At 46.0% G+C, this 21933-nt stretch overlaps 1 protein-coding gene across 1 annotated transcript in view; it reads left to right on the forward strand.

Annotated features, from left to right (window-relative positions):
* The window catches only part of CDH16 (cadherin 16), a 127900-nt gene that overhangs the window by 57356 nt on the left and 48611 nt on the right, over positions 1-21933 (forward strand). Inside the window, exons 10-11 of the mRNA XM_082270190.1 lie at positions 357-433; positions 21344-21532. Of these exons, the coding sequence (XP_082126316.1) occupies positions 357-433; positions 21344-21532 (266 nt within the window). The remainder of the gene's footprint in view (positions 1-356; positions 434-21343; positions 21533-21933) is intronic.

Genomic DNA, 21933 nt, shown 5'->3' on the forward strand with positions numbered 1-21933 from the left:
TACTAAACTAAACTTAATTAAGTAAAAAAAAAAATTAAGGACTTTAAATGTGCTTTGCTCTCTGAGGAGCAGTCAGCATTTGGATCGCTCTTCAGGGAGCATTTTACAGTTAGTGAGGAGGCAAATTGCCTTCTCACTGTTGCTCACTCACTAATGCAGCGCAGCTGCGTAGTTACGGGGTGCTTGCAGAGCAGTGATATTCCATTGAATGGGTCTTGATCAAAGGGTATCATTTCTTCCAAGCATGCGGAGCATAGAATTTGGACCCTGGCCTTTTAGCAAAAATAAAATTTGACATTTTAGCAGGGAGGCCCTGTCGGGTGATTTTTACCAGCAACCCCGTCTTTCTCTTCCAGGGCTCAGAGGCAGCTGCACAGTTATAATCGATGTGAAGGACGTAAATGACAATCCTCCCGTCTTCATTCACAATCAGGTAAATTATTTATTCTTTCTGGGAGGATTCCCTTTAGGACTTTCCTTTGTTATCATGACGCAACGCTGGAAACATATCCAACATTCTGCAGAGTAAGCTAGTTTTCCCTCAAAGAAGATGGGTATATGGGGGGGGGTGTCAGGGTGTCAGGAGCAGAGCCAGAACAAGAGCGAGCTCAGGAAAATACTCAGTAAAATGTTCCCCTTTAACCACTTTAAGACTAAGCCTTTGTATGACACTTGTTCACAAAAATAAAATAAGTATTTTTTGCTAGAAAATGACTTTATATATAATATTATATATAATTTTTTGACAGAGATCCTAGAGAATAAAATGGCGGTTGTTGCAATATTTTATGTCACACGGTATTTCCGCAGCGGTTTTTCAAACACAGTTTTTTTTTTTCAAATACACTTCACTGAATTAAAAAAAAAAAACGAAACTGTAAAATTATACCAATTTTTTGTATATTGTGAAAGATGATGTTAGGCAGAGTAAATAGATATTAAAAAAGAATAGCGCACACATGCAAAAGAAATTACTAACAAATTTGAAGACAATCCATAAATAAAAATGGGGATTTGGTCCCGCCATATGGCCATATAGTGCTCAAGCCCACCACTACGTCAAAGTACCCCATTATCAGTGGGTCCTACACTATCCATGATAATGGGGTACTTTGACGTAGTGGTGGGCTTGAGCACTATATGGCCATATGGTGGGACCAAATCCCCATTTTTATTTATGGATTGTCTTCAAATTTGGTAGTAATTTCTTTTGCATGTGTGCGCTATTCTTTTTTAATATACATGTCTTTTGGTTCATAGCTGCACCAGCTTTAGAAATACATGGGTATGCTCCCCCAATTTTTTGCTTGTTTATAGAGTAAATAGATGCCTAACATGTTACGCATTAAAATTGCCGTGGAATGCCGACAAACTTTGGTACTTAAAAATCTCCATAGGTGACAATTTAAACAATTTTTACAGTTTCAAGTTTAGAATTACAGAGGACGTCTTTTGATAGAATTATTGCTCTCACTCTGACGATCGTGGCGATACCTCACATGTGTGATTTGAACACTGTTTATGTTTGCGGGCGCGACTTACCTATGAGTTTTCTATGGTGTGCGAGCACGCGGGGACGGGGGCGCTTTAAAAAAAAAAAAAAAATGTTTCCTATTTGTTTATTCTATTTTTAGTTTTTTTGAACTGTTACTTTAAAAAAAAAAATCTGATCACTTTTATCGCTGTTACAAGAAATGTAAACATCCCTTGTGACAGTAATAGGCAGTGACAGGTACTCTTTATGGAGAGATCTGGGGTCTAAAAGACCCCAAACTCCTCCTCTGCACTTCATAATATTCAAAACGCCAAAATCGCCATTTTTGAATATCATGGATTTTTTAAAATTGGCGTCATTGGCTGCCGACTAAAAACCGGAAGTGACGTCATGATGTCGCTTCCGGGTAACTACATCGAAGACCTGATCAAAGCTGATTTTGGCTATGTCCAGGACTCCGGCAAGCTGGCAGACGTGCCCACGGCTGGTCACATGGGTCTCCCAGGGGAAGGTGGCGGGAGGGGGGTGTCCCCTCCCGCTGCCTGTGATAACGGCCAAGTGGCTATTTAGCGGCATCGTTGTTATCACATGGAAGCCGACTGTCTACTCTAAGGCTCCGTTCACATGTTAGCGTATGGATCACGGGCAGAACCGCCGCGGTTCCGCCCGCGATCCGGAGATTATTGCAAATCGCGGGACGCCTGTGCGTTGCCCGTTGATTTGCAATAGACCCCCAAACGCTGAGCGATGTTGCCGCGATTTCTGACTGCCGAATCGCGGTAACATCGCGCAAAAATAATCGCGGGACGCAATACGATCCAAAGAAGCTCTTGTACTTTTTTGGTCGTAATGCGTCCCGCAATTTTTTTTTGCGCGATGTTACCGCGATTCGGCAGGCGGAAACAACGCACAGGCGTCCCGCGATTTGCAATAATCTCCAGATCGCGGGCGGAACCGCGGCGGTTCTGCCCGTGATCCATACGCTAACATGTGAACGGAGCCTAAGAAACGGTACCGGGGTGATGCCTCTGGCTGCAGGCTTCACCCCAGTATACCCACTCCAACAAAATGACACACAGGTACGGGACTTTGTATGAAGTGGTTAGAACTGTGATATCAGTGACATGACTTTGTTTACCAACAAAACCATGTGATCAACATGACAGTGCTAAAGTGGCGATTAGTGTTGAGCGAACACGGACTGTATTATTCGTGTTCGTACCGAATAATTGGATTTTTTTTACCCGAACACGGACACGGACACTTTACTGTATGTTCGGGTAAAAATCCGTGTTCGGTCGTTTTATTTCCGGGTTTTGCATGCTTTGGCGCTCTTTTCATGGCGGGCTTTCAACAGCCAATCAACAATCGTTTAACTGGTGTGCCTTAAGCCATCCCAGCCATGCCTGCAAATGTCTTAGTAGCTGTGATTGGCCGTCTGAAGCATGTGACCAAGTCTTTATAAGTTCGAGGCAGCCGCCGCAGCAGCGTCATTCTGCTGCTTAGCTAAGGGACAGAGCACACATCAATGTGCTGGCTGCTGATTAGGGAAAGATAGGCAGGAAAAAACCATTTGTGTCCGGATAGAATTGAGGGACAGGTCGGAGTGTTTAGGCAGGGCGAGTTGTAGGCATTTTAGGGATAGAGTCTGCTGAATTATAGGGTCAGTGTCTTCTACAAACTACAATCGATATTGCTGTGTGGGGGGTGGGGTGAATCTGCACTCAATCCTGATCTACGATCTCTTCTCAATCCTGTTAGGGACAGAGTCTGCTGAATTTTAGGGAAACTGTGTTCTACAAACTACAATCGATATTGCTGTGTGGTGTGGGATTGGAGATAGGCAGGTGTCAGTGATCCACATCCATTTTTCTGTGTGTGAGCTGCAGTGAACACAATCTTTTTGGGCTGCAGTGAACACAATCTTTTTGGGCTGCAGTGAACACAATCTTTTTGGGCTGCAGTGAACACAATCTTTTTGGGGTGCAGTGAACAAAATCTTTTTGGGGTGCAGTGAACACAATCCTTTTTGGTGTGCAGTGAACACAATCTTTGTGGGGTGCAGTGAACAAAATCCTTTGTGGGGTGCAGTGAACAACATCCTTTTTGGGGTGCAGTGAACACAATCTTTTTGGGGTGCAGTGAACAAAATCCTTTTTGGGGTGCAGTGAACAACATCCTTTTTGGGGTGCAGTGAACACAATCTTTTTGGGGTGCAGTGAACAAAATCCTTTGTGGGGTGCAGTTAACACAATCTTTTTGGGGTGCAGTGAACACAATCTTTTTGGGGTGGAGTGAACAACATCCTTTTTGGGGTGCAGTGAACAAAATCCTTTTTGGGGTGCAGTGAACAAAATCATTTTTGGGGTGCAGTGAACACAATCTTTTTGGGGTGCAGTGAACACAATCTTTGTGGGGTGCAGTGAACACAATCTTTTTGGGGTGGAGTGAACAACATCCTTTTTGGGGTGCAGTGAACAACATCCTTTTTGGGGTGCAGTGAACACAATCTTTTTGGGGTGCAGTGAACACAATCTTTGTGGGGTACAGTGAACAGAATCTTTGTGGGGTGCAGTGAACACAATCTTTGGGGGGTACAGTGAACACAATCTTTTTGGGGTGCAGTGAACACAATCTTTGTGGGGTGCAGTGAACACAATCTTTTTGTGGTGGAGTGAACAAAATCATTTTTGGGGTGCAGTGAACAACATCCTTTTTGGGGTGCAGTGATCAAAATCCTTTTTGGGGTGCAGTGAACACAATCTTTTTGGGGTGCAGTGAACAAAATCCTTTGTGGGGTGCAGTGAACAGAATCTTTGTGGGGTGCAGTGAACACAATCTTTGGGGGGGTACAGTGAACACAATCTTTTTGGGGTGCAGTGAACACAATCTTTGTGGGGTACAGTGAACAGAATCTTTGTGGGGTGCAGTGAACACAATCTTTGGGGGGTACAGTGAACACAATCTTTTTGGGGTGCAGTGAACACAATCTTTGGGGGGTACAGTGAACACAATCTTTTTGGGGTGCAGTGAACACAATCTTTGTGGGGTGCAGTGAACACAATCTTTGGGGGGGTACAGTGAACACAATCTTTTTGGGGTGCAGTGAACAACATCCTTTTAGGGTGCAGTGAACACAATCTTTGTGGGGTGCAGTGAACAACATCCTTTTAGGGTGCAGTGAACACAATCTTTGTGGGGTACAGTGAACAGAATCTTTGTGGGGTGCAGTGAACACAATCTTTGGGGGGTACAGTGAACACAATCTTTGTGAGGTGCAGTGAACACAATCTTTGTGGGGTGCAGTGAACACAATCATTGTGGGGTGCAGTGAACTCAATCTTTGTGGGGTACAGTGAACACAATCTCATACTTCTGAAGATTTGAGGGTGTTGCCTGTTCCATACTCCCCCTACTCCTCATCTAGCCTTTTAGGGGTACAAACAATAGTAATTGGGGCCTAGTGTGGTTGTGTACGTGTGATATACATACACTTTTTTTGGATCATATTTTCTATTCCGCTATTTAATCAAAAACCTTTGGGGATCAGTTAAATTGGGGGATAGTCTGTGTTGGTACGTGTGAGAGAGATCCACCTTTCCAAGTTGTTGGGGTTCATCTCATACTTCTGAAGGTTTGAGGGTGCTGCCTGTTCCATACTCCCCCTACTCCTAGCCTTTTAGGGGTACAAACAATAGTAATTGGGGCCTAGTGTGGTTGTGTACGTGTGATATACATACACTTTTTTTGGATCATATTTTCTATTCCGCTATTTAATCAAAAACCTTTGGGGATCAGTTAAATTGGGGGATAGTCTGTGTTGGTACGTGTGAGAGAGATCCACCTTTCCAAGTTGTTGGGGTTCATCTCATACTTCTGAAGGTTTGAGGGTGCTGCCTGTTCCATACTCCCCCTACTCCTCATCTAGCCTTTTAGGGGTACAAACAATAGTAATTGGGGCCCAGTGTGGTTGTGTACGTGTGATATACATACACTTTTTTTGGATCATATTTTCTATTCCGCTATTTAATCAAAAACCTTTGGGGATCAGTTAAATTGGGGGATAGTCTGTGTTGGTACGTGTGAGAGAGATCCACCTTTCCAAGTTGTTGGGGTTCATCTCATACTTCTGAAGGTTTGAGGGTGCTGCCTGTTCCATACTCCCCCTACTCCTCATCTAGCCTTTTAGGGGTACAAACAATAGTAATTGGGGCCCAGTGTGGTTGTGTACGTGTGATATACATACACTTTTTTTGGATCATATTTTCTATTCCGCTATTTAATCAAAAACCTTTGGGGATCAGTTAAATTGGGGGATAGTCTGTGTTGGTACGTGTGAGAGAGATCCACCTTTCCAAGTTGTTGGGGTTCATCTCATACTTCTGAAGGTTTGAGGGTGCTGCCTGTTCCATACCCCCCCTACTCCTCATCTAGCCTTTTAGGGGTACAAACAATAGTAATTGGGGCCTAGTGTGGTTGTGTACGTGTGATATACATACACTTTTTTTGGATCATATTTTCTATTCCGCTATTTAATCAAAAACCTTTGGGGATCAGTTAAATTGGGGGATAGTCTGTGTTGGTACGTGTGAGAGAGATCCACCTTTCCAAGTTGTTGGGGTTCATCTCATACTTCTGAAGGTTTGAGGGTGCTGCCTGTTCCATACTCCCCCTACTCCTCATCTAGCCTTTTAGGGGTACAAACAATAGTAATTGGGGCCCAGTGTGGTTGTGTACGTGTGATATACATACACTTTTTTTGGATCATATTTTCTATTCCGCTATTTAATCAAAAACCTTTGGGGATCAGTTAAATTGGGGGATAGTCTGTGTTGGTACGTGTGAGAGAGATCCACCTTTCCAAGTTGTTGGGGTTCATCTCATACTTCTGAAGGTTTGAGGGTGCTGCCTGTTCCATACCCCCCCTACTCCTCATCTAGCCTTTTAGGGGTACAAACAATAGTAATTGGGGCCTAGTGTGGTTGTGTACGTGTGATATACATACACTTTTTTTGGATCATATTTTCTATTCCGCTATTTAATCAAAAACCTTTGGGGATCAGTTAAATTGGGGGATAGTCTGTGTTGGTACGTGTGAGAGAGATCCACCTTTCCAAGTTGTTGGGGTTCATCTCATACTTCTGAAGGTTTGAGGGTGCTGCCTGTTCCATACTCCCCCTACTCCTAGCCTTTTAGGGGTACAAACAATAGTAATTGGGGCCTAGTGTGGTTGTGTACGTGTGATATACATACACTTTTTTTGGATCATATTTTCTATTCCGCTATTTAATCAAAAACCTTTGGGGATCAGTTAAATTGGGGGATAGTCTGTGTTGGTACGTGTGAGAGAGATCCACCTTTCCAAGTTGTTGGGGTTCATCTCATACTTCTGAAGGTTTGAGGGTGCTGCCTGTTCCATACCCCCCCTACTCCTCATCTAGCCTTTTAGGGGTACAAACAATAGTAATTGGGGCCTAGTGTGGTTGTGTACGTGTGATATACATACACTTTTTTTGGATCATATTTTCTATTCCGCTATTTAATCAAAAACCTTTGGGGATCAGTTAAATTGGGGGATAGTCTGTGTTGGTACGTGTGAGAGAGATCCACCTTTCCAAGTTGTTGGGGTTCATCTCATACTTCTGAAGGTTTGAGGGGGCTGCCTGTTCCATACCCCCCCTACTCCTCATCTAGCCTTTTAGGGGTACAAACAATAGTAATTGGGGCCTAGTGTGGTTGTGTACGTGTGATATACATACACTTTTTTTGGATCATATTTTCTATTCCGCTATTTAATCAAAAACCTTTGGGGATCAGTTAAATTGGGGGATAGTCTGTGTTGGTACGTGTGAGAGAGATCCACCTTTCCAAGTTGTTGGGGTTCATCTCATACTTCTGAAGGTTTGAGGGTGCTGCCTGTTCCATACCCCCCCTACTCCTCATCTAGCCTTTTAGGGGTACAAACAATAGTAATTGGGGCCTAGTGTGGTTGTGTACGTGTGATATACATACACTTTTTTTGGATCATATTTTCTATTCCGCTATTTAATCAAAAACCTTTGGGGATCAGTTAAATTGGGGGATAGTCTGTGTTGGTACGTGTGAGAGAGATCCACCTTTCCAAGTTGTTGGGGTTCATCTCATACTTCTGAAGGTTTGAGGGTGCTGCCTGTTCCATACCCCCCCTACTCCTCATCTAGCCTTTTAGGGGTACAAACAATAGTAATTGGGGCCTAGTGTGGTTGTGTACGTGTGATATACATACACTTTTTTTGGATCATATTTTCTATTCCGCTATTTAATCAAAAACCTTTGGGGATCAGTTAAATTGGGGGATAGTCTGTGTTGGTACGTGTGAGAGAGATCCACCTTTCCAAGTTTTTGGGGTTCATCTCATACTTCTGAAGATTTGAGGGTGCTGCCTGTTCCATACCCCCCCTACTCCTCATCTAGCCTTTTAGGGGTACAATCAATAGTAATTGGGGCCTAGTGTGGTTGTGTACGTGTGATATACATACACTTTTTTTGGATCATATTTTCTATTCCGCTATTTAATCAAAAACCTTTGGGGATCAGTTAAATTGGGGGATAGTCTGTGTTGGTACGTGTGAGAGAGATCCACCTTTCCAAGTTGTTGGGGTTCATCTCATACTTCTGAAGGTTTGAGGGTGCTGCCTGTTCCATACTCCCCCTACTCCTAGCCTTTTAGGGGTACAAACAATAGTAATTGGGGCCTAGTGTGGTTGTGTACGTGTGATATACATACACTTTTTTTGGATCATATTTTCTATTCCGCTATTTAATCAAAAACCTTTGGGGATCAGTTAAATTGGGGGATAGTCTGTGTTGGTACGTGTGAGAGAGATCCACCTTTCCAAGTTGTTGGGGTTCATCTCATACTTCTGAAGGTTTGAGGGTGCTGCCTGTTCCATACCCCCCCTACTCCTCATCTAGCCTTTTAGGGGTACAAACAATAGTAATTGGGGCCTAGTGTGGTTGTGTACGTGTGATATACATACACTTTTTTTGGATCATATTTTCTATTCCGCTATTTAATCAAAAACCTTTGGGGATCAGTTAAATTGGGGGATAGTCTGTGTTGGTACGTGTGAGAGAGATCCACCTTTCCAAGTTGTTGGGGTTCATCTCATACTTCTGAAGGTTTGAGGGTGCTGCCTGTTCCATACTCCCCCTACTCCTCATCTAGCCTTTTAGGGGTACAAACAATAGTAATTGGGGCCCAGTGTGGTTGTGTACGTGTGATATACATACACTTTTTTTGGATCATATTTTCTATTCCGCTATTTAATCAAAAACCTTTGGGGATCAGTTAAATTGGGGGATAGTCTGTGTTGGTACGTGTGAGAGAGATCCACCTTTCCAAGTTGTTGGGGTTCATCTCATACTTCTGAAGGTTTGAGGGTGCTGCCTGTTCCATACCCCCCCTACTCCTCATCTAGCCTTTTAGGGGTACAAACAATAGTAATTGGGGCCTAGTGTGGTTGTGTACGTGTGATATACATACACTTTTTTTGGATCATATTTTCTATTCCGCTATTTAATCAAAAACCTTTGGGGATCAGTTAAATTGGGGGATAGTCTGTGTTGGTACGTGTGAGAGAGATCCACCTTTCCAAGTTGTTGGGGTTCATCTCATACTTCTGAAGGTTTGAGGGTGCTGCCTGTTCCATACCCCCCCTACTCCTCATCTAGCCTTTTAGGGGTACAAACAATAGTAATTGGGGCCTAGTGTGGTTGTGTACGTGTGATATACATACACTTTTTTTGGATCATATTTTCTATTCCGCTATTTAATCAAAAACCTTTGGGGATCAGTTAAATTGGGGGATAGTCTGTGTTGGTACGTGTGAGAGAGATCCACCTTTCCAAGTTTTTGGGGTTCATCTCATACTTCTGAAGATTTGAGGGTGCTGCCTGTTCCATACTCCTCCTCCTACTGCTCAACCATCCTTTTAGGGGTACAAACAATAGTAGTTGGGGCCTAGTGTGGTGGTGTACGTGCGAGATACATACACTTTCTTTTTGATCATATTTTCTATTCCGCTATTCAATTAAAACCTTTGGGGATCAATTCAATTGCGAGATAGTCTGTGTCGGTACGTGTGAGATCCACCTTTCCAAGTTGTTGGGGTTCATCTCATACTTCTGAAGATTTGAGGGTGCTGCCTGTTCCATACTCCTGCTCCTACTGCTCAACCATCCTTTTAGGGGTACAAACAATAGTAATTGGGGCCTAGTGTGGTTGTGTACGTGCGAGATACATACACTTTTTTTGATCATATTTCCTATTCCGCTATTCAATAAAAACCTTTGAGGATCAATTGAATTGCGGGATAGTCTGTGTCGGTACGTGTGAGATCCACCTTTCCAAGTTTTTGGGGTTCATCTCATACTTCTGAAGATTTGAGGGTGCTGCCTGTTCCATACTCCTCCTCCTACTCCTCATCCATCCTTTTAGGGGTACAAACAATAGTAATTGGGGCCTAGTGTGGTTGTGTACGTGCGAGATACATACACTTTTTTTGATCATATTTCCTATTCCGCTATTCAATAAAAACCTTTGAGGATCAATTGAATTGCGGGATAGTCTGTGTCGGTACGTGTGAGATCCACCTTTCCAAGTTTTTGGGGTTCATCTCATACTTCTGAAGATTTGAGGGTGCTGTCTGTTCCATACTCCTCCTACTCCTCATCCATCCTTTTAGGGGTAGAAACAATAGTAATTGGGGCCTAGTGTGGTTTTGTACGTGCGAGATACATACACTTTTTTGGATCATATTTCCTATTCCGCTATTCAATAAAAACCTTTCTAGGGCAAGATCTTAAATTACAGAAATATGAGGAGACCGTCAAATAAGGGCCGTGGCCTGGGTCGTGGTGCTGCTGGTAGAGCTCCTGTTGCAAGGAGAGGACGTGGTCGATCTGTGCCAGCTACACGCACAAGTGAAACACCTTCCTCAAGTGTGAGTAGGCGACAGAACCTGCATCAGTATTTGGTAGGGCATCAAACGCCCCTAGAAGTGATGAGGCCAGAACAAGTTGAGGCGATAGTAGATTGGTTTGCTGCTGACAGTGCCTCCAGTTCCTTCACATTGTCTCCCACCCAGTCTACTGCAGAAAGGTCAGAGTTGGCACCTGCAGCCAATGTCCAACCGTCTTTCACCTCACCCCCTTGCAAATCAGGCCAGCAGTCTGAGCCCCAAGCCATACAGCAGTCTCTTATTCTTTTTGAGGACTCTGTCAGCAGGGTTTCCCAGGGCCATCCACCTAGCCCTGCCCCAGAAGTGGAAGAGATTGAGTGCAGCAATGCCCAACCACTTATTTCTCAAGATGAGTACATGCAAGGATCATCGCAGCACGTCTCCGATGATGACGAAACGCAGGTGCCAACTGCTGCGGCGTTCAGCATTGTGGAGACCGACAAGGAGGGCAGGGGTGAAGACTGGGTGGAAGATGATGTGGAGGACGATGAGGTCCTCGACCCCACATGGAATGAACGTCATGCAGGTGACCTGAGTAGTTTGGAGGAAGAGGCGGTGGTCGCACAGAGCCACCAGCACAGCAGAAGAGGGAGCAGGGTGCAGAAGCGGAGCGGCCGTGCCCTAGACACTACGCCCGCTACTGCCCAACGCAGCAAGGGAACGAGCGCACCAAAGTCAGCTCAAAGGAGTTCTCTAGCGTGGAAGTTCTTTAGAAAATGTGCTGATGACAGGACACGAGTGGTTTGCACCCTGTGCAATCAGAGCTTGAAGCGAGGCATAAACCTTCTCAACCTGAGCACAACCTGCATGATCAGGCATCTAAGTGCAAAGCACGAGCTGCAGTGGAGTACACACCTTCAAAACCAAGAAACGTCTCTGGCTCATCCTGCTTCCTCTTCTGCTGCAGTCTCGGCCGCTCCAGCCACATCTGTAGTGATACCGGCACCTGCCACCCCGCAAACAGACGATCTGTCAGCAACACCACCACCTGGGTCACCAACAACCATCTCCACAATGTCCCGTGGAAGCGTTCAGCTTTCCATCTCCCAAACACTTGAGAGGAAGAGGAAGTACCCCCCTACCCACCCGCGATCCCTGGCCCTGAATGCCAGCATTTCAAAATTATTGGCCTTTGAAATGCTGTCATTCCGTCTGGTGGAGACGCACAGTTTTAAAAACCTTATGTCGGTGGCTGTCCCACAGTACGTCGTGCCCAGCCGCCACTACTTTTCCAGGCAAGCCATCCCTTCCCTGCACAACCAAGTGGGGGAAAATATCAGGTGTGCACTGCGCAACGCCATCTGTGCCAAGGTCCACCTAACTACGGATACGTGGACCAGTAAGCACGGTCAGGGGCTTTATATCTCCCTAACGGCACACTGGGTAAATGCAGTGGCGGATGGGCCTGAGGCGGATAGCAATTTGGCGCATGTCCTTCCACCACCGAGGATTGCAGGGCGCTTCAGTTTGCCTCCTGTTCCTAACTCCTCCTACTCCGCTTCCTCATCCTCTACCGCCTCCTCATCCGGACAGCGTAACACCTTCACCACCAACTTCAGCACGGCCAGGGGTAAACGACAGCAGGCAGTTTTACAACTTGCCTGTTTGGGGGACAAACCACACACCGCGCAGGAGTTGTGGAGGAGCATGGAACAGCAGACAAATGAGTGGTTGCTGCCAGCGAGCCTCAAGCCCGGCCTGGTGGTGTGCGATAACGGGCGAAATCTCATAGCAGCTCTGGGCCTAGCCGGTTTGACGCACATCCCTTGCCTGGCGCATGTGCTGAATTTGGTGGTGCAGAGGTTCCTTAAAAACTACCCCGATATGTCAGAGCTGCTGCAGAAAGTGCGGGCCGTTTGTGCGCACTTTCGGCGTTCTCACCCTGCTGCTGCTCGCCTGGCAGCGCTGCAGCGTAACTTCGGCCTTCCCGCTCACCGCCTCATATGTGACGTGCCCACAAGGTGGAACTCCACCTTGCACATGCTGGAAAGACTGTGCGAGCAGCAGCAGGCCATAGTGGAGTTTCAGCTGCAGCACGCACGCGTGAGTCGCTCTGCGGAACAGCACCACTTCACCACCAATAACTGGGCCTCCATGCGAGACCTGTGTGCCTTGTTGCGCTGTTTTGAGTACTCCACCAACATGGCCAGTGGCAATGACGCCGTTCTCAGCTTAACTATCCCACTTCTATGCCTCCTTGAAAAAACAATTCGGGCGATGATGGAAGAGGATGTGGCACAGGATGAGGAGGAGGAGGAGGATGAAGAGGTAACATTTCCAAGGCTTTCAGGGCAGTCATTCGCAAGGGGCTCCGAGGGTGGGTTCCTGCACACGCAAACGCCAGGGACGCAATTGTCCAGCAGGGGCACAGTTCTGGAGGATGAGGAGGATGAGGAGGAGGAGGAGCTGGAGGAGGAGATGGAACCATGTTCACAGCAGGGTGGCACCCAGGCCAGCTCATGGCCATCACTGGTGCGTGGCTGGGGGGATACAGAGGACACGGACGATACACCTCCCACAGAGGACAGCCTTTCGTTGCCTCTGGGCAGCCTGGCACACATGAGCGATTACATGCTGCAGTGTCTCCACAACGACCGCCGAGTTGCCCACATTCTAACTTGTGCTGATTACTGGGTGGCCACGCTGCTGGATCCCCGTTACAAGGACAACGTACCGTCCTTAATTCACTCACTGGAGCGCGATCGCAAGATGCGCGAGTACAAGCGCACGCTGGTAGACGCCATGCTGCTGGCATTCCCATCTGACAGCGGGGCCACAGTGGAAGCACAAGGCAGAGGAGGAGGAGGAGGAGGTCGCCAACGCAACCAGGGCACCGCCAGCACCTCAGAAGGCAGGGTTAGCATGGCCGAAATGTGGAAAAGCTTTGTCAGCACGCCACAACAAACAGCAGCACCAGCAGCTCAGATGGAACGTCTTAGCAGGAGGCAGCATTTTACCAACATGGTGGAGCAGTATGTGTGCACACGCCTACATGTAGTGAATGACGGGTCTGCCCCCTTCAACTTCTGGGTCTCCAAATTGGGCACATGGCCTGAGCTTGCCCTTTACGCCTTGGAGGTGCTGGCGTGCCCTGCAGCCAGTGTATTATCTGAACGGGTATTTAGCACGGCTGGGGGCGTTATAACAGACAAGCGCAGCCGCCTGTCCAGAGACAATGTGGACAAGCTCACGTTCATTAAAATGAACCAGGCATGGATCCCACGGGACTTTTCCGTACCTTATGCAGAATAGCAATGGATACCGACCTTACCCACCCATTGTTCCATTTTTGCTCTTTCTCACTCTTTTGGGGTGTACCCTCATTTAAAATTTTTGAAAAGAAGCAGTGTTGGCTACCTCGTCCTCCTCCTCAGGGCCAGATTAATGTAGGGGCTATTGGAGCTGCAGCTCCAGGCCCCTACCTTTTATATAGGCCCCGGGTTGGCCATATTCACTGTTACCGCTCTTCTGTCACTTGTAAACACAGAAGTCTGGCTTCTATGCTCGCTTCCCCAGGCAGCACCCTCAGAACCTCCCCACACAGCGTGAAGGCCGGACAAGGAGGGACAGTTGGCGATGCATGGATGTGTTTATGGGCTTCAGAGACAGCATCCCATGTTGAATTAGGCATGCATGGCTGCACCCTTCCTCCTCTGGGTGCATGGCAAGGCACGGCCCTTAAGGCCCTTCAAAATCCTCAGCACCAAGCCCATGATGCTGTTAATCCGGCCCTGGTCCTCCTCCACCGCCGCTTCCACCTACACCGCCCATAGGTGTGCGCAGCCTATTGCATTAAGGTGTGCACCCCAAAGTTGAAATACACATGCATGTGTTTGCCAGCAGGGAGAGTAATGTATCGGGGCCATGTACCTGTAGGCAAGGAGAAATAGAGCAGAGCAGGTCCCAGGGAGATCTTTCCCATCTCCTCACTGGCAATGCTATGTGCCCTAGGTGATTAGGGTGTGCCCAGGCACACCCAGCACACCCTGTGCGCACGCCTATGTCACCGCCACATCCACCACCACCTCAACCTCCCTCCTACTCCATATGGGCCTCGTCCTTCAGAGATGAAGAAGAACATTGTTTTATTTTTCTGTTTTTTTTTGTTGTTTTAAGTTATTTCCCTATCCACATTTGTTTGCAGAGCACTTGCCATGCTCTTAATTACGTTTTGCTGCCATTTGCAGCACTCTAGCCCTTTCCTTTGGTGTTTTAGAGCCATTTTAGTGCCTTAAAGTTCGGGTCCCCATTGACTTCAATGGGGTTCGGTGTCCGGGAAAAGTTCGGTAAAAGTCCGGGACACGGACCCGGACTTTTTTTTAAAGTTCGGCCGAACCCGTCGAACACGGACATCTAGGTGTCCGCTCAACCCTAGTGGCGATCACTTGATTTTGTTTGTAAACAAAGTATTCGAGTTAGGCTGGCCTTACATGGGTCGAATTTCTAAAGAATTTTCGTTCGAATTTCGCACCGTTAACCACTTAAGCCCCGGAAGATTTTACCCCCTTCCTGACCAGGGCCTATTTTGCGATTCGGCACTGCGTGACTTTAGCGGACAATTGCGCGGTCGTGCGACGCTGTACCCAAATGAAATTGACGTCCTTTTTTTCCCACAAACAGAGATTTCTTTTGGTGGTATTTGATCACCTGTGCGATATTTTGATCATGCGCTAAAAACAAAACAAGAGCGACAATTTTGCAAAAATAACAATATTTTTCACATTTTTTTATATGAAATTCCCCCCAAAAAAATGTAAAAATCTAAATTTTTTAACATTTTAGGCCAATTTGTTTTGTGCTACATATGTTTGGTAAAAAAAATCGCAAAAAGCGTATTTTGATTGGTTTGCACAAAAGTTATTGCATTTACTAACTAAGGGAAAGATTTTTGTCATTTTTATTGTTTTTTTTTTAACGAGTAATGGCGGCGATCTGCGATTTTTTTTGCGGGACTGTGACATTTCAGCGGACAGATCGGACCCTTGACTGACATTTTTGACACTTTTGGGGGTACCAGTGACATTACTACAGTAATCAGTGCTATACATATGCACTGTTACTGTAAAAATGACACTGGCAGGGAAGGGGTTAACTTTATTGGAGAAGGAGGGGTTAAGTGTGTCCCTAGGGGCGTGCTTCTAACTGTGATTGGATGTGGCTTTTCATGTAACAGCACAGATCAACGGTCCTACATAGGACTGTATGATCTCTGCTGTTACACAGGGGAGAATGACAGGCGGCTTTGTTTACATTAGCCGCCTGCCTTTCTCCCTGTGTAACCGACGATCTCGAGTGACCAGTGGCGCGCGCTCACTCCCTAGTGCCGCACAGGCTAGCGACGTAGTACTACGTCACTTTGTCTGTGAGGGGCTGACTGCCGACGTAAATCGTCGTTAGGCAGTTGGCAAGTGGTTAAAGGGCCGCAGCAAAGGCCGATTATCGTGCGGTCATCGAATTTGAGTAATCGGGCATGTTGAAAATGTTTTGAAAAACGAACGATTTTCTAATCAATAATGGGAGAATCGTTCGAGAAATATAATCAAACAAGAAATGTGCATGATTGCAAGAAAAGAAAATTCCCGGAATGAAAAGAATATAAGGTGAAATTGAAGGCTTGGTTGGTCGAATTTCAAAATCATTGGTGGCACCATCGAATCACAAAACGCATGAAATTTCTGATTTGCGAAAAAATGTTCTTTCGAAATTCGACACATGTATGGCCAGCCCTAATATTAGTATTATGATGAGTATTATTAATCTCTTTCAGCCGGCACCCACTGACCCCTTAAGAGTTCATAGTGCCAGAAACATTACATGGGTTTTTCAAACCAAGTGACCACTGTGATTGGCTGCCACAGTGATCACATGATTAGGTGCCCATCCCACCGCCTCCTGATCATTATTGTGTGACTGTGGGTGACAGCGTAGTCACAGTGCTAGGGGCCCGCGATTAAGCACACTCCATGTGGAACGGATATATGTGACAAAACCACATAAGGCCCACCTCCGGCTTCTCCATATATGCATTCAGCTAGTGGGAAGGGGTTAAAGATTACCTAGACCCAAGAACAGAAATTTAATATTTTGCATTTAACAAGTAGTTAGATGTGGTGGTTGCATTCCCTTTATTTTCTTCTGGTGATCCTGCCAGTAATATACTTCCTGTCTTAATCATATTCTATAATATGGGCCAGGGGTTCCCAGCCTTAGTGAGACCAGGGCCCTTTAAATTCTTCCAAAACCTTCCATGTCCCAACAGTAAATGTAAACAGTAAAAAGTAAAGTTGATATTCACATAATAAATGTATAGGAATGCAAAATATGTATTGAAATGCCGGAATGTTCAGGATGGGGGCCTGGGGGCACTGTGGTAAGTTGAGTGGCACAGTGGTCCACTTTTGGAGGTTGGGTGGCACTATGGGATTTGGAAAGCACTGCGGATGTTTGGGGAAATTACGGGGACTGAGGGCTCTCAAAGAGGTTGGGGCACTATGAGAAGTTGAGGGTCAGGGTGGACCACTATTCGAGGTTGGGTGGCACTTTGGGAGCTGGGATGTACTGTGGGAGGTTGGGTAATGCTATGAGAGGTTGGGTGGCACTGTGGGAGGTTGAAGGGCACAGTGGACCACTTTTGGAGGTTGGGTAGCACTATGGTAGTTGGGAGGTACTGTGGGAGGTCGAGGGGCATGGTGGACCACCAATGGTGATTTGGTGGCACTGTGGGAGGTTGAGGAATCTGCAGGTGGCTGGAAGCCTTGGCGCGGTAATTGAGAACCGCTGATGTAGATGATTGCTGATCATTTCTGAACTGCAAATGTTTCTGAATGACGAAGAGTGACTTAAGTTCATCACCCGTTACAGTATACAGGCATACCCCACTTTTAAGTACACAATGGGACCAGAGCATGTATGTAAAACGAAAATGTACTTAAAGTGAAGCATTACCTTTTTACATTTCTCAATGCATGTAAATACACTAGCTCCATAGGAAATCTTGGTTAGCTTGACATGGCACTGCTCCCAAACCATAAGTGACAAGGACACCAAGCTTGGGGAGCATGTTAAGGGGATCCAGGACTATGATATGGTAGATTACCTTGGCAAGCTGGCTGGCCACAAATAGGATATGTTGTAGTCCCGGGTTCCCTCTCGGTGCTCCCTAAGTTTGGTATCCCTGTCACTTATGGTTTGGGAGTAGTGCCATGTCAAACTGACCAAGATTTCTCATAGACACCAAAGTTAAAAACAGGGAGTAGTGCCATGCCAAGCTGACCAGGCTGTGTCTGTACTCGCGAGTGTATGTAAAGTGAGTGTACTTAAAATGGGGTATGCCTGTAGTTGTACAATCTGCCTTAGATCAGTGGCGTAGCGTGGGTTGTCAGCATCCGGGGCAAGGCAAGTAATTTGCGCCCCCTAACCTGCGGGATTTTAGCACTCAAGTCTCTTCCACTAGATTAGTTAAAGAAACCCTTACCCCCTAAGCACATGTATTGTTTGTTATAAAAACAAACATTGCCCCCTTTCAATGTAGAGAGACCAGTGTGCCCCCTTTCAATGCAGAATGATCAGCGTGCCCCCTTTCAATGCAGAATGATCAGCGTGCCCCCTTTCAATGCAGAATGACCAGCGGGACCCCTTTCAATGCAGAATGACCAGCATGCCCCCCTTCAATGCAGAATGACCAGCGTGCCCCATTTCAATGCAGAATGACCACCATGCCCCCTTTCAATGCAGAGAGACCAGCGTGCCCCCTTTCAATGCAGAATGACCAGCGTGCCCCCATTCAATGCAGAGAGACCACTCGCTGCTTAACTGACTGAGCAGTGAAGAGGGGCGGCATAGGCGGGGCTTGGCTTGCAACGCTACCCCACCCTACACCAATGGACAGGTGAGGCACAGTACAGCCCCGACCCGCCATTTTCAGCCATAGGGCGGCCGCGCTGGAAATCCCCCAGCCTAAAGATGGAGGCAGCCGCAGACAGTGTGTGAATTGTGTATGTCAGAGTCAGACAGACAGAGTGACACTGCGGATGCACCCCCCCCCCCCCAGATGTTGCGCCCGGTGCGGCCGGCCCCCCCTGCACCCCCCACGCTACGCCACTGCCTTAGATCGACCCAAAATTTTCTATTGCCAACCCCCACCTGATAGAAACAAATTGATCGCTTTAGATTAAGCAGTGGGTCATATTACATCATTTTGGTAAATCTAAAGTTGAATTTACAGAGATTGGATAGAAACATTGTTTCTGTTTGTTGGGTGAATATCTTCCAGTCACAGGATGAACCCTCCAGTGGGTTTTAGGTGTCAGAGTCATGGTGGCGTCAGACTTGCAGGCGAGTGGTACTTGAGCAAAAGAACACAATGTTACCTGAGATCCAAACAAAAGGCCTCTTCATTGAGATTGGTTTTATTGATTAGTGCTGGAAGAATATATTGTGTGAAAAGCTTTCCCGCTGCTCTGATAATCACTTTGTAAACCCTCATCTGATGTGTATGGGTGAATCATGTCCTAAGGGAACATAAATTTGCAGTATGTTCCACCCACAGCCTGAGATGAGTTTGTTATAGTAAAGATGTATAAACGTTCCTTAAGTGTGGGGTAAATCCTCCAGAGCAGTGTATCAGTAAATACTTGAGACGAGGGCCAGTGGAGTGTTCCCACCAGTGCTGAAGCAGGGAGTAGTAGGAATATAGTCAGTGGTGGTGGGCATATTGGCTCAGGAACTTCATCCCCCTCCAGGATGACCAACATGGCAACTCAATAAATCCGCTAAGAAGTCACATGTTCTCATTATTATGGCGATGACTCTCTGACAATCCAAGAAACAGGGCTATTGAGAATCATGAGATGTCAGGTACTGCAGATTGAACTGTATATATGGGTTCCGGAGGATAGATACATTGGCAATTTGTTGAGGTCAATTGATTAGCTTTATAATGGGATGGGGTGGGGGGGAGTATTTTTACCACATTCCAATATGGAGGAAATGAGTTACAATATTCTCAAGAGCAGATCTATACAGAAATAGTAAATTCTGGGGTTACAGGGAGGGTTAGCGCTAGAGTTATTGGGTGGGTTGAAGTTATAGGGGGATAGTGTTATGGAGGGTTAGAGTTGAAGTCATAGGGGGGTAATGTTAGGGTTACAGGGAAGGCTAGTGTTGAGGTTACGAGGGATTTGTGTGAGGGCTATGGAGAGGGTTAGTGTTAAGGTTATGGGAGGGGAGTGAGTGTTAGGGTTACAGGGAGGAAACTGTTGAGGGAGGGTTAGTGTTATTGTTATAGTATTCGAAAATACAAAATTTTGAACAGACAAATGAAAATACGAAATTCCAAACAGACAAATGAAAATACAAAATGCAAAGTAGACATTTTCTTTCATCTATTCGGAAGTTCGTATTTTCGTTCTTTCATATGTTCGGAATTTCAAGTTTTTGTTTTTTCATTTTTTTGTCTGTTCAGAATTTCGTAATTGTTGTATTTTCTTACTTTTACCTATTCGGATGTACAAATTGATCCGAATGTCCGAATACCTAAAATTTCATACGGAAATCAAATTGTTAGAAAACGATTCACACATGTCTAACATCGAGGATTAGTGTCAAAGTTACAGGGAGGGTAAGTGTTTAGGTTACAGGGGGTAGTTGAGTTGAGGTTACAGGGAGGGTGGTGTTGAGCTTACGGGGGGGGGGGGGGGGAGCTGAGATGGGGTTACATCGAGGGTTAGTGTTGCTGTTATGGGGGAGTGGGTGGATTCGTTTTAGGGTTACTTCGGGGTTAGTGTTAAGGTTACAGGGAAGATTAGTGTCAAAGTTACAGGGAGGGTAAGTGTTTAGGTTACAGGGTGTAGTTGAGTTGAGGTTACAGGGAGGGTGGTGTTGAGCTTACGGGGGGGGGTGTATATGTTAAGGTAACAAGGAGGGTTAGTGTTGAGTTTACAGGGGGGAGCTGAGATGGGGTTACATCGAGGGTTAGTGTTGCTGTTATGGGGGAGTGGGTGGATTAGTTTTAGGGTTACATCGAGGGTTAGTGTTAAGATTACAGGGAAGATTAGTGTCAACGTTTCAGGGAGGTTAAGTGTTTAGGTTACACGAAGGGTTAGTGTTATGGTTATGGTGGGTTAGTGTTGGGATTACAGGGAAGGATAGTTTTGAGGTTACAGAGAAGTTTAGTTTTGGGGTTAAAAGGAGGGTTAGTATTGGTGTTACAGGGAGGGTTAGTGTTGAGGTTACGGGGGGGGCGGTATAATGTTGGAGTTATTACTAAAGTTACAGGGAATGATAGTGTTGAGGTTACAGAGAAGTTTAGTTTTGGGGTTAAAAGGAGGTTTAGTTTTGCAGGGAAGGTTAGTGTTGGTGTTGCAGGGAGGGTTTGTGTTACAGGGAAGATTAGTATGAGAAGGCCTCAGGATAGATTTACCAAAATCCTACCAGTGTGATTTCCATCCATGGGTAGCTAAGCGCCGGTTCACACTGGCAAGACGCTACTTTCAGGGGCGACCTCCGAGATCGCGGTGCGAGCAGCGCGCCGCAACCTCGGAGCGGCCGCCACAGACTTCATAACATTGAAGTCTATGGCGGTCGCCTCCTGGTCGCCCCAAAGAAGCTCCGGACCCTTTTTCTAGGTCGGAGCGACTTGTGTCACTCCTATTAGAACGGGTCCGTAGCTTCCCTATGAGAGGCGACCTGCGGCGACCTGTGAGGCGACCAGGTCGCCTCACAGGTCGCCCTAGTGTGAACCGGGGCTCACTATTTATATTATTAAATTAAAAGTAAACATATAGAAAACACAAATATCAGCTTTGATCGTTGATGGCCTTTTGGTGATTGTTTTTTTTTCCCTCAGTTTCCGCCATTTATCATCGCAGAGGACGCTGCTCCTGGTACAACCATTGTGACACTGACGGCGATTGATGATGATGTGGAGACAGTGAATAAAGCAATGGAGTTCTCCATACAGTCCGGGAATGATGATGGAACCTTCCGTATTGAACCTCATGGGGACCAGAACACCGTCACCGTCTTCCTGGAAAAGGTCAATTTTGCCTGTCTGTTATCCATGTTTAAAGAGTAACCCTGACTGTGTCTGATTTTCTGGCAAATCTCAGAATTTACAGCAGGGCAACCAGATAACCAACTTTGTAAATAGCATACCTAAGCACGCTCTTGCGGTATTCAGCATGTCCCAGAGGAAATCCTTATTCCCTAAATTTTTTTGGAATCCACCTTTTTTTTTTTCCTTGCTTGAGTTAATATAGAATTTTAGGGACATTTTATACATTGTTAGATACTTGTTAAGATGCAACACAGGAGGAAAAGATCAGAGAATCACCAGTGTGACCAAAGAGGCAGACGGACAATGATTGCAGAAATGCAGCTTATTTATATGTTGTTGCATCATTGGTAGGGATGAGAGGAGTGAGTTTGGAAAAATGA

The sequence above is a fragment of the Pelophylax lessonae genome (genome assembly GCF_965119305.1).
Source record: "Pelophylax lessonae genome assembly, chromosome: 10".
Lineage (NCBI taxonomy): Eukaryota > Metazoa > Chordata > Amphibia > Anura > Ranidae > Pelophylax > Pelophylax lessonae.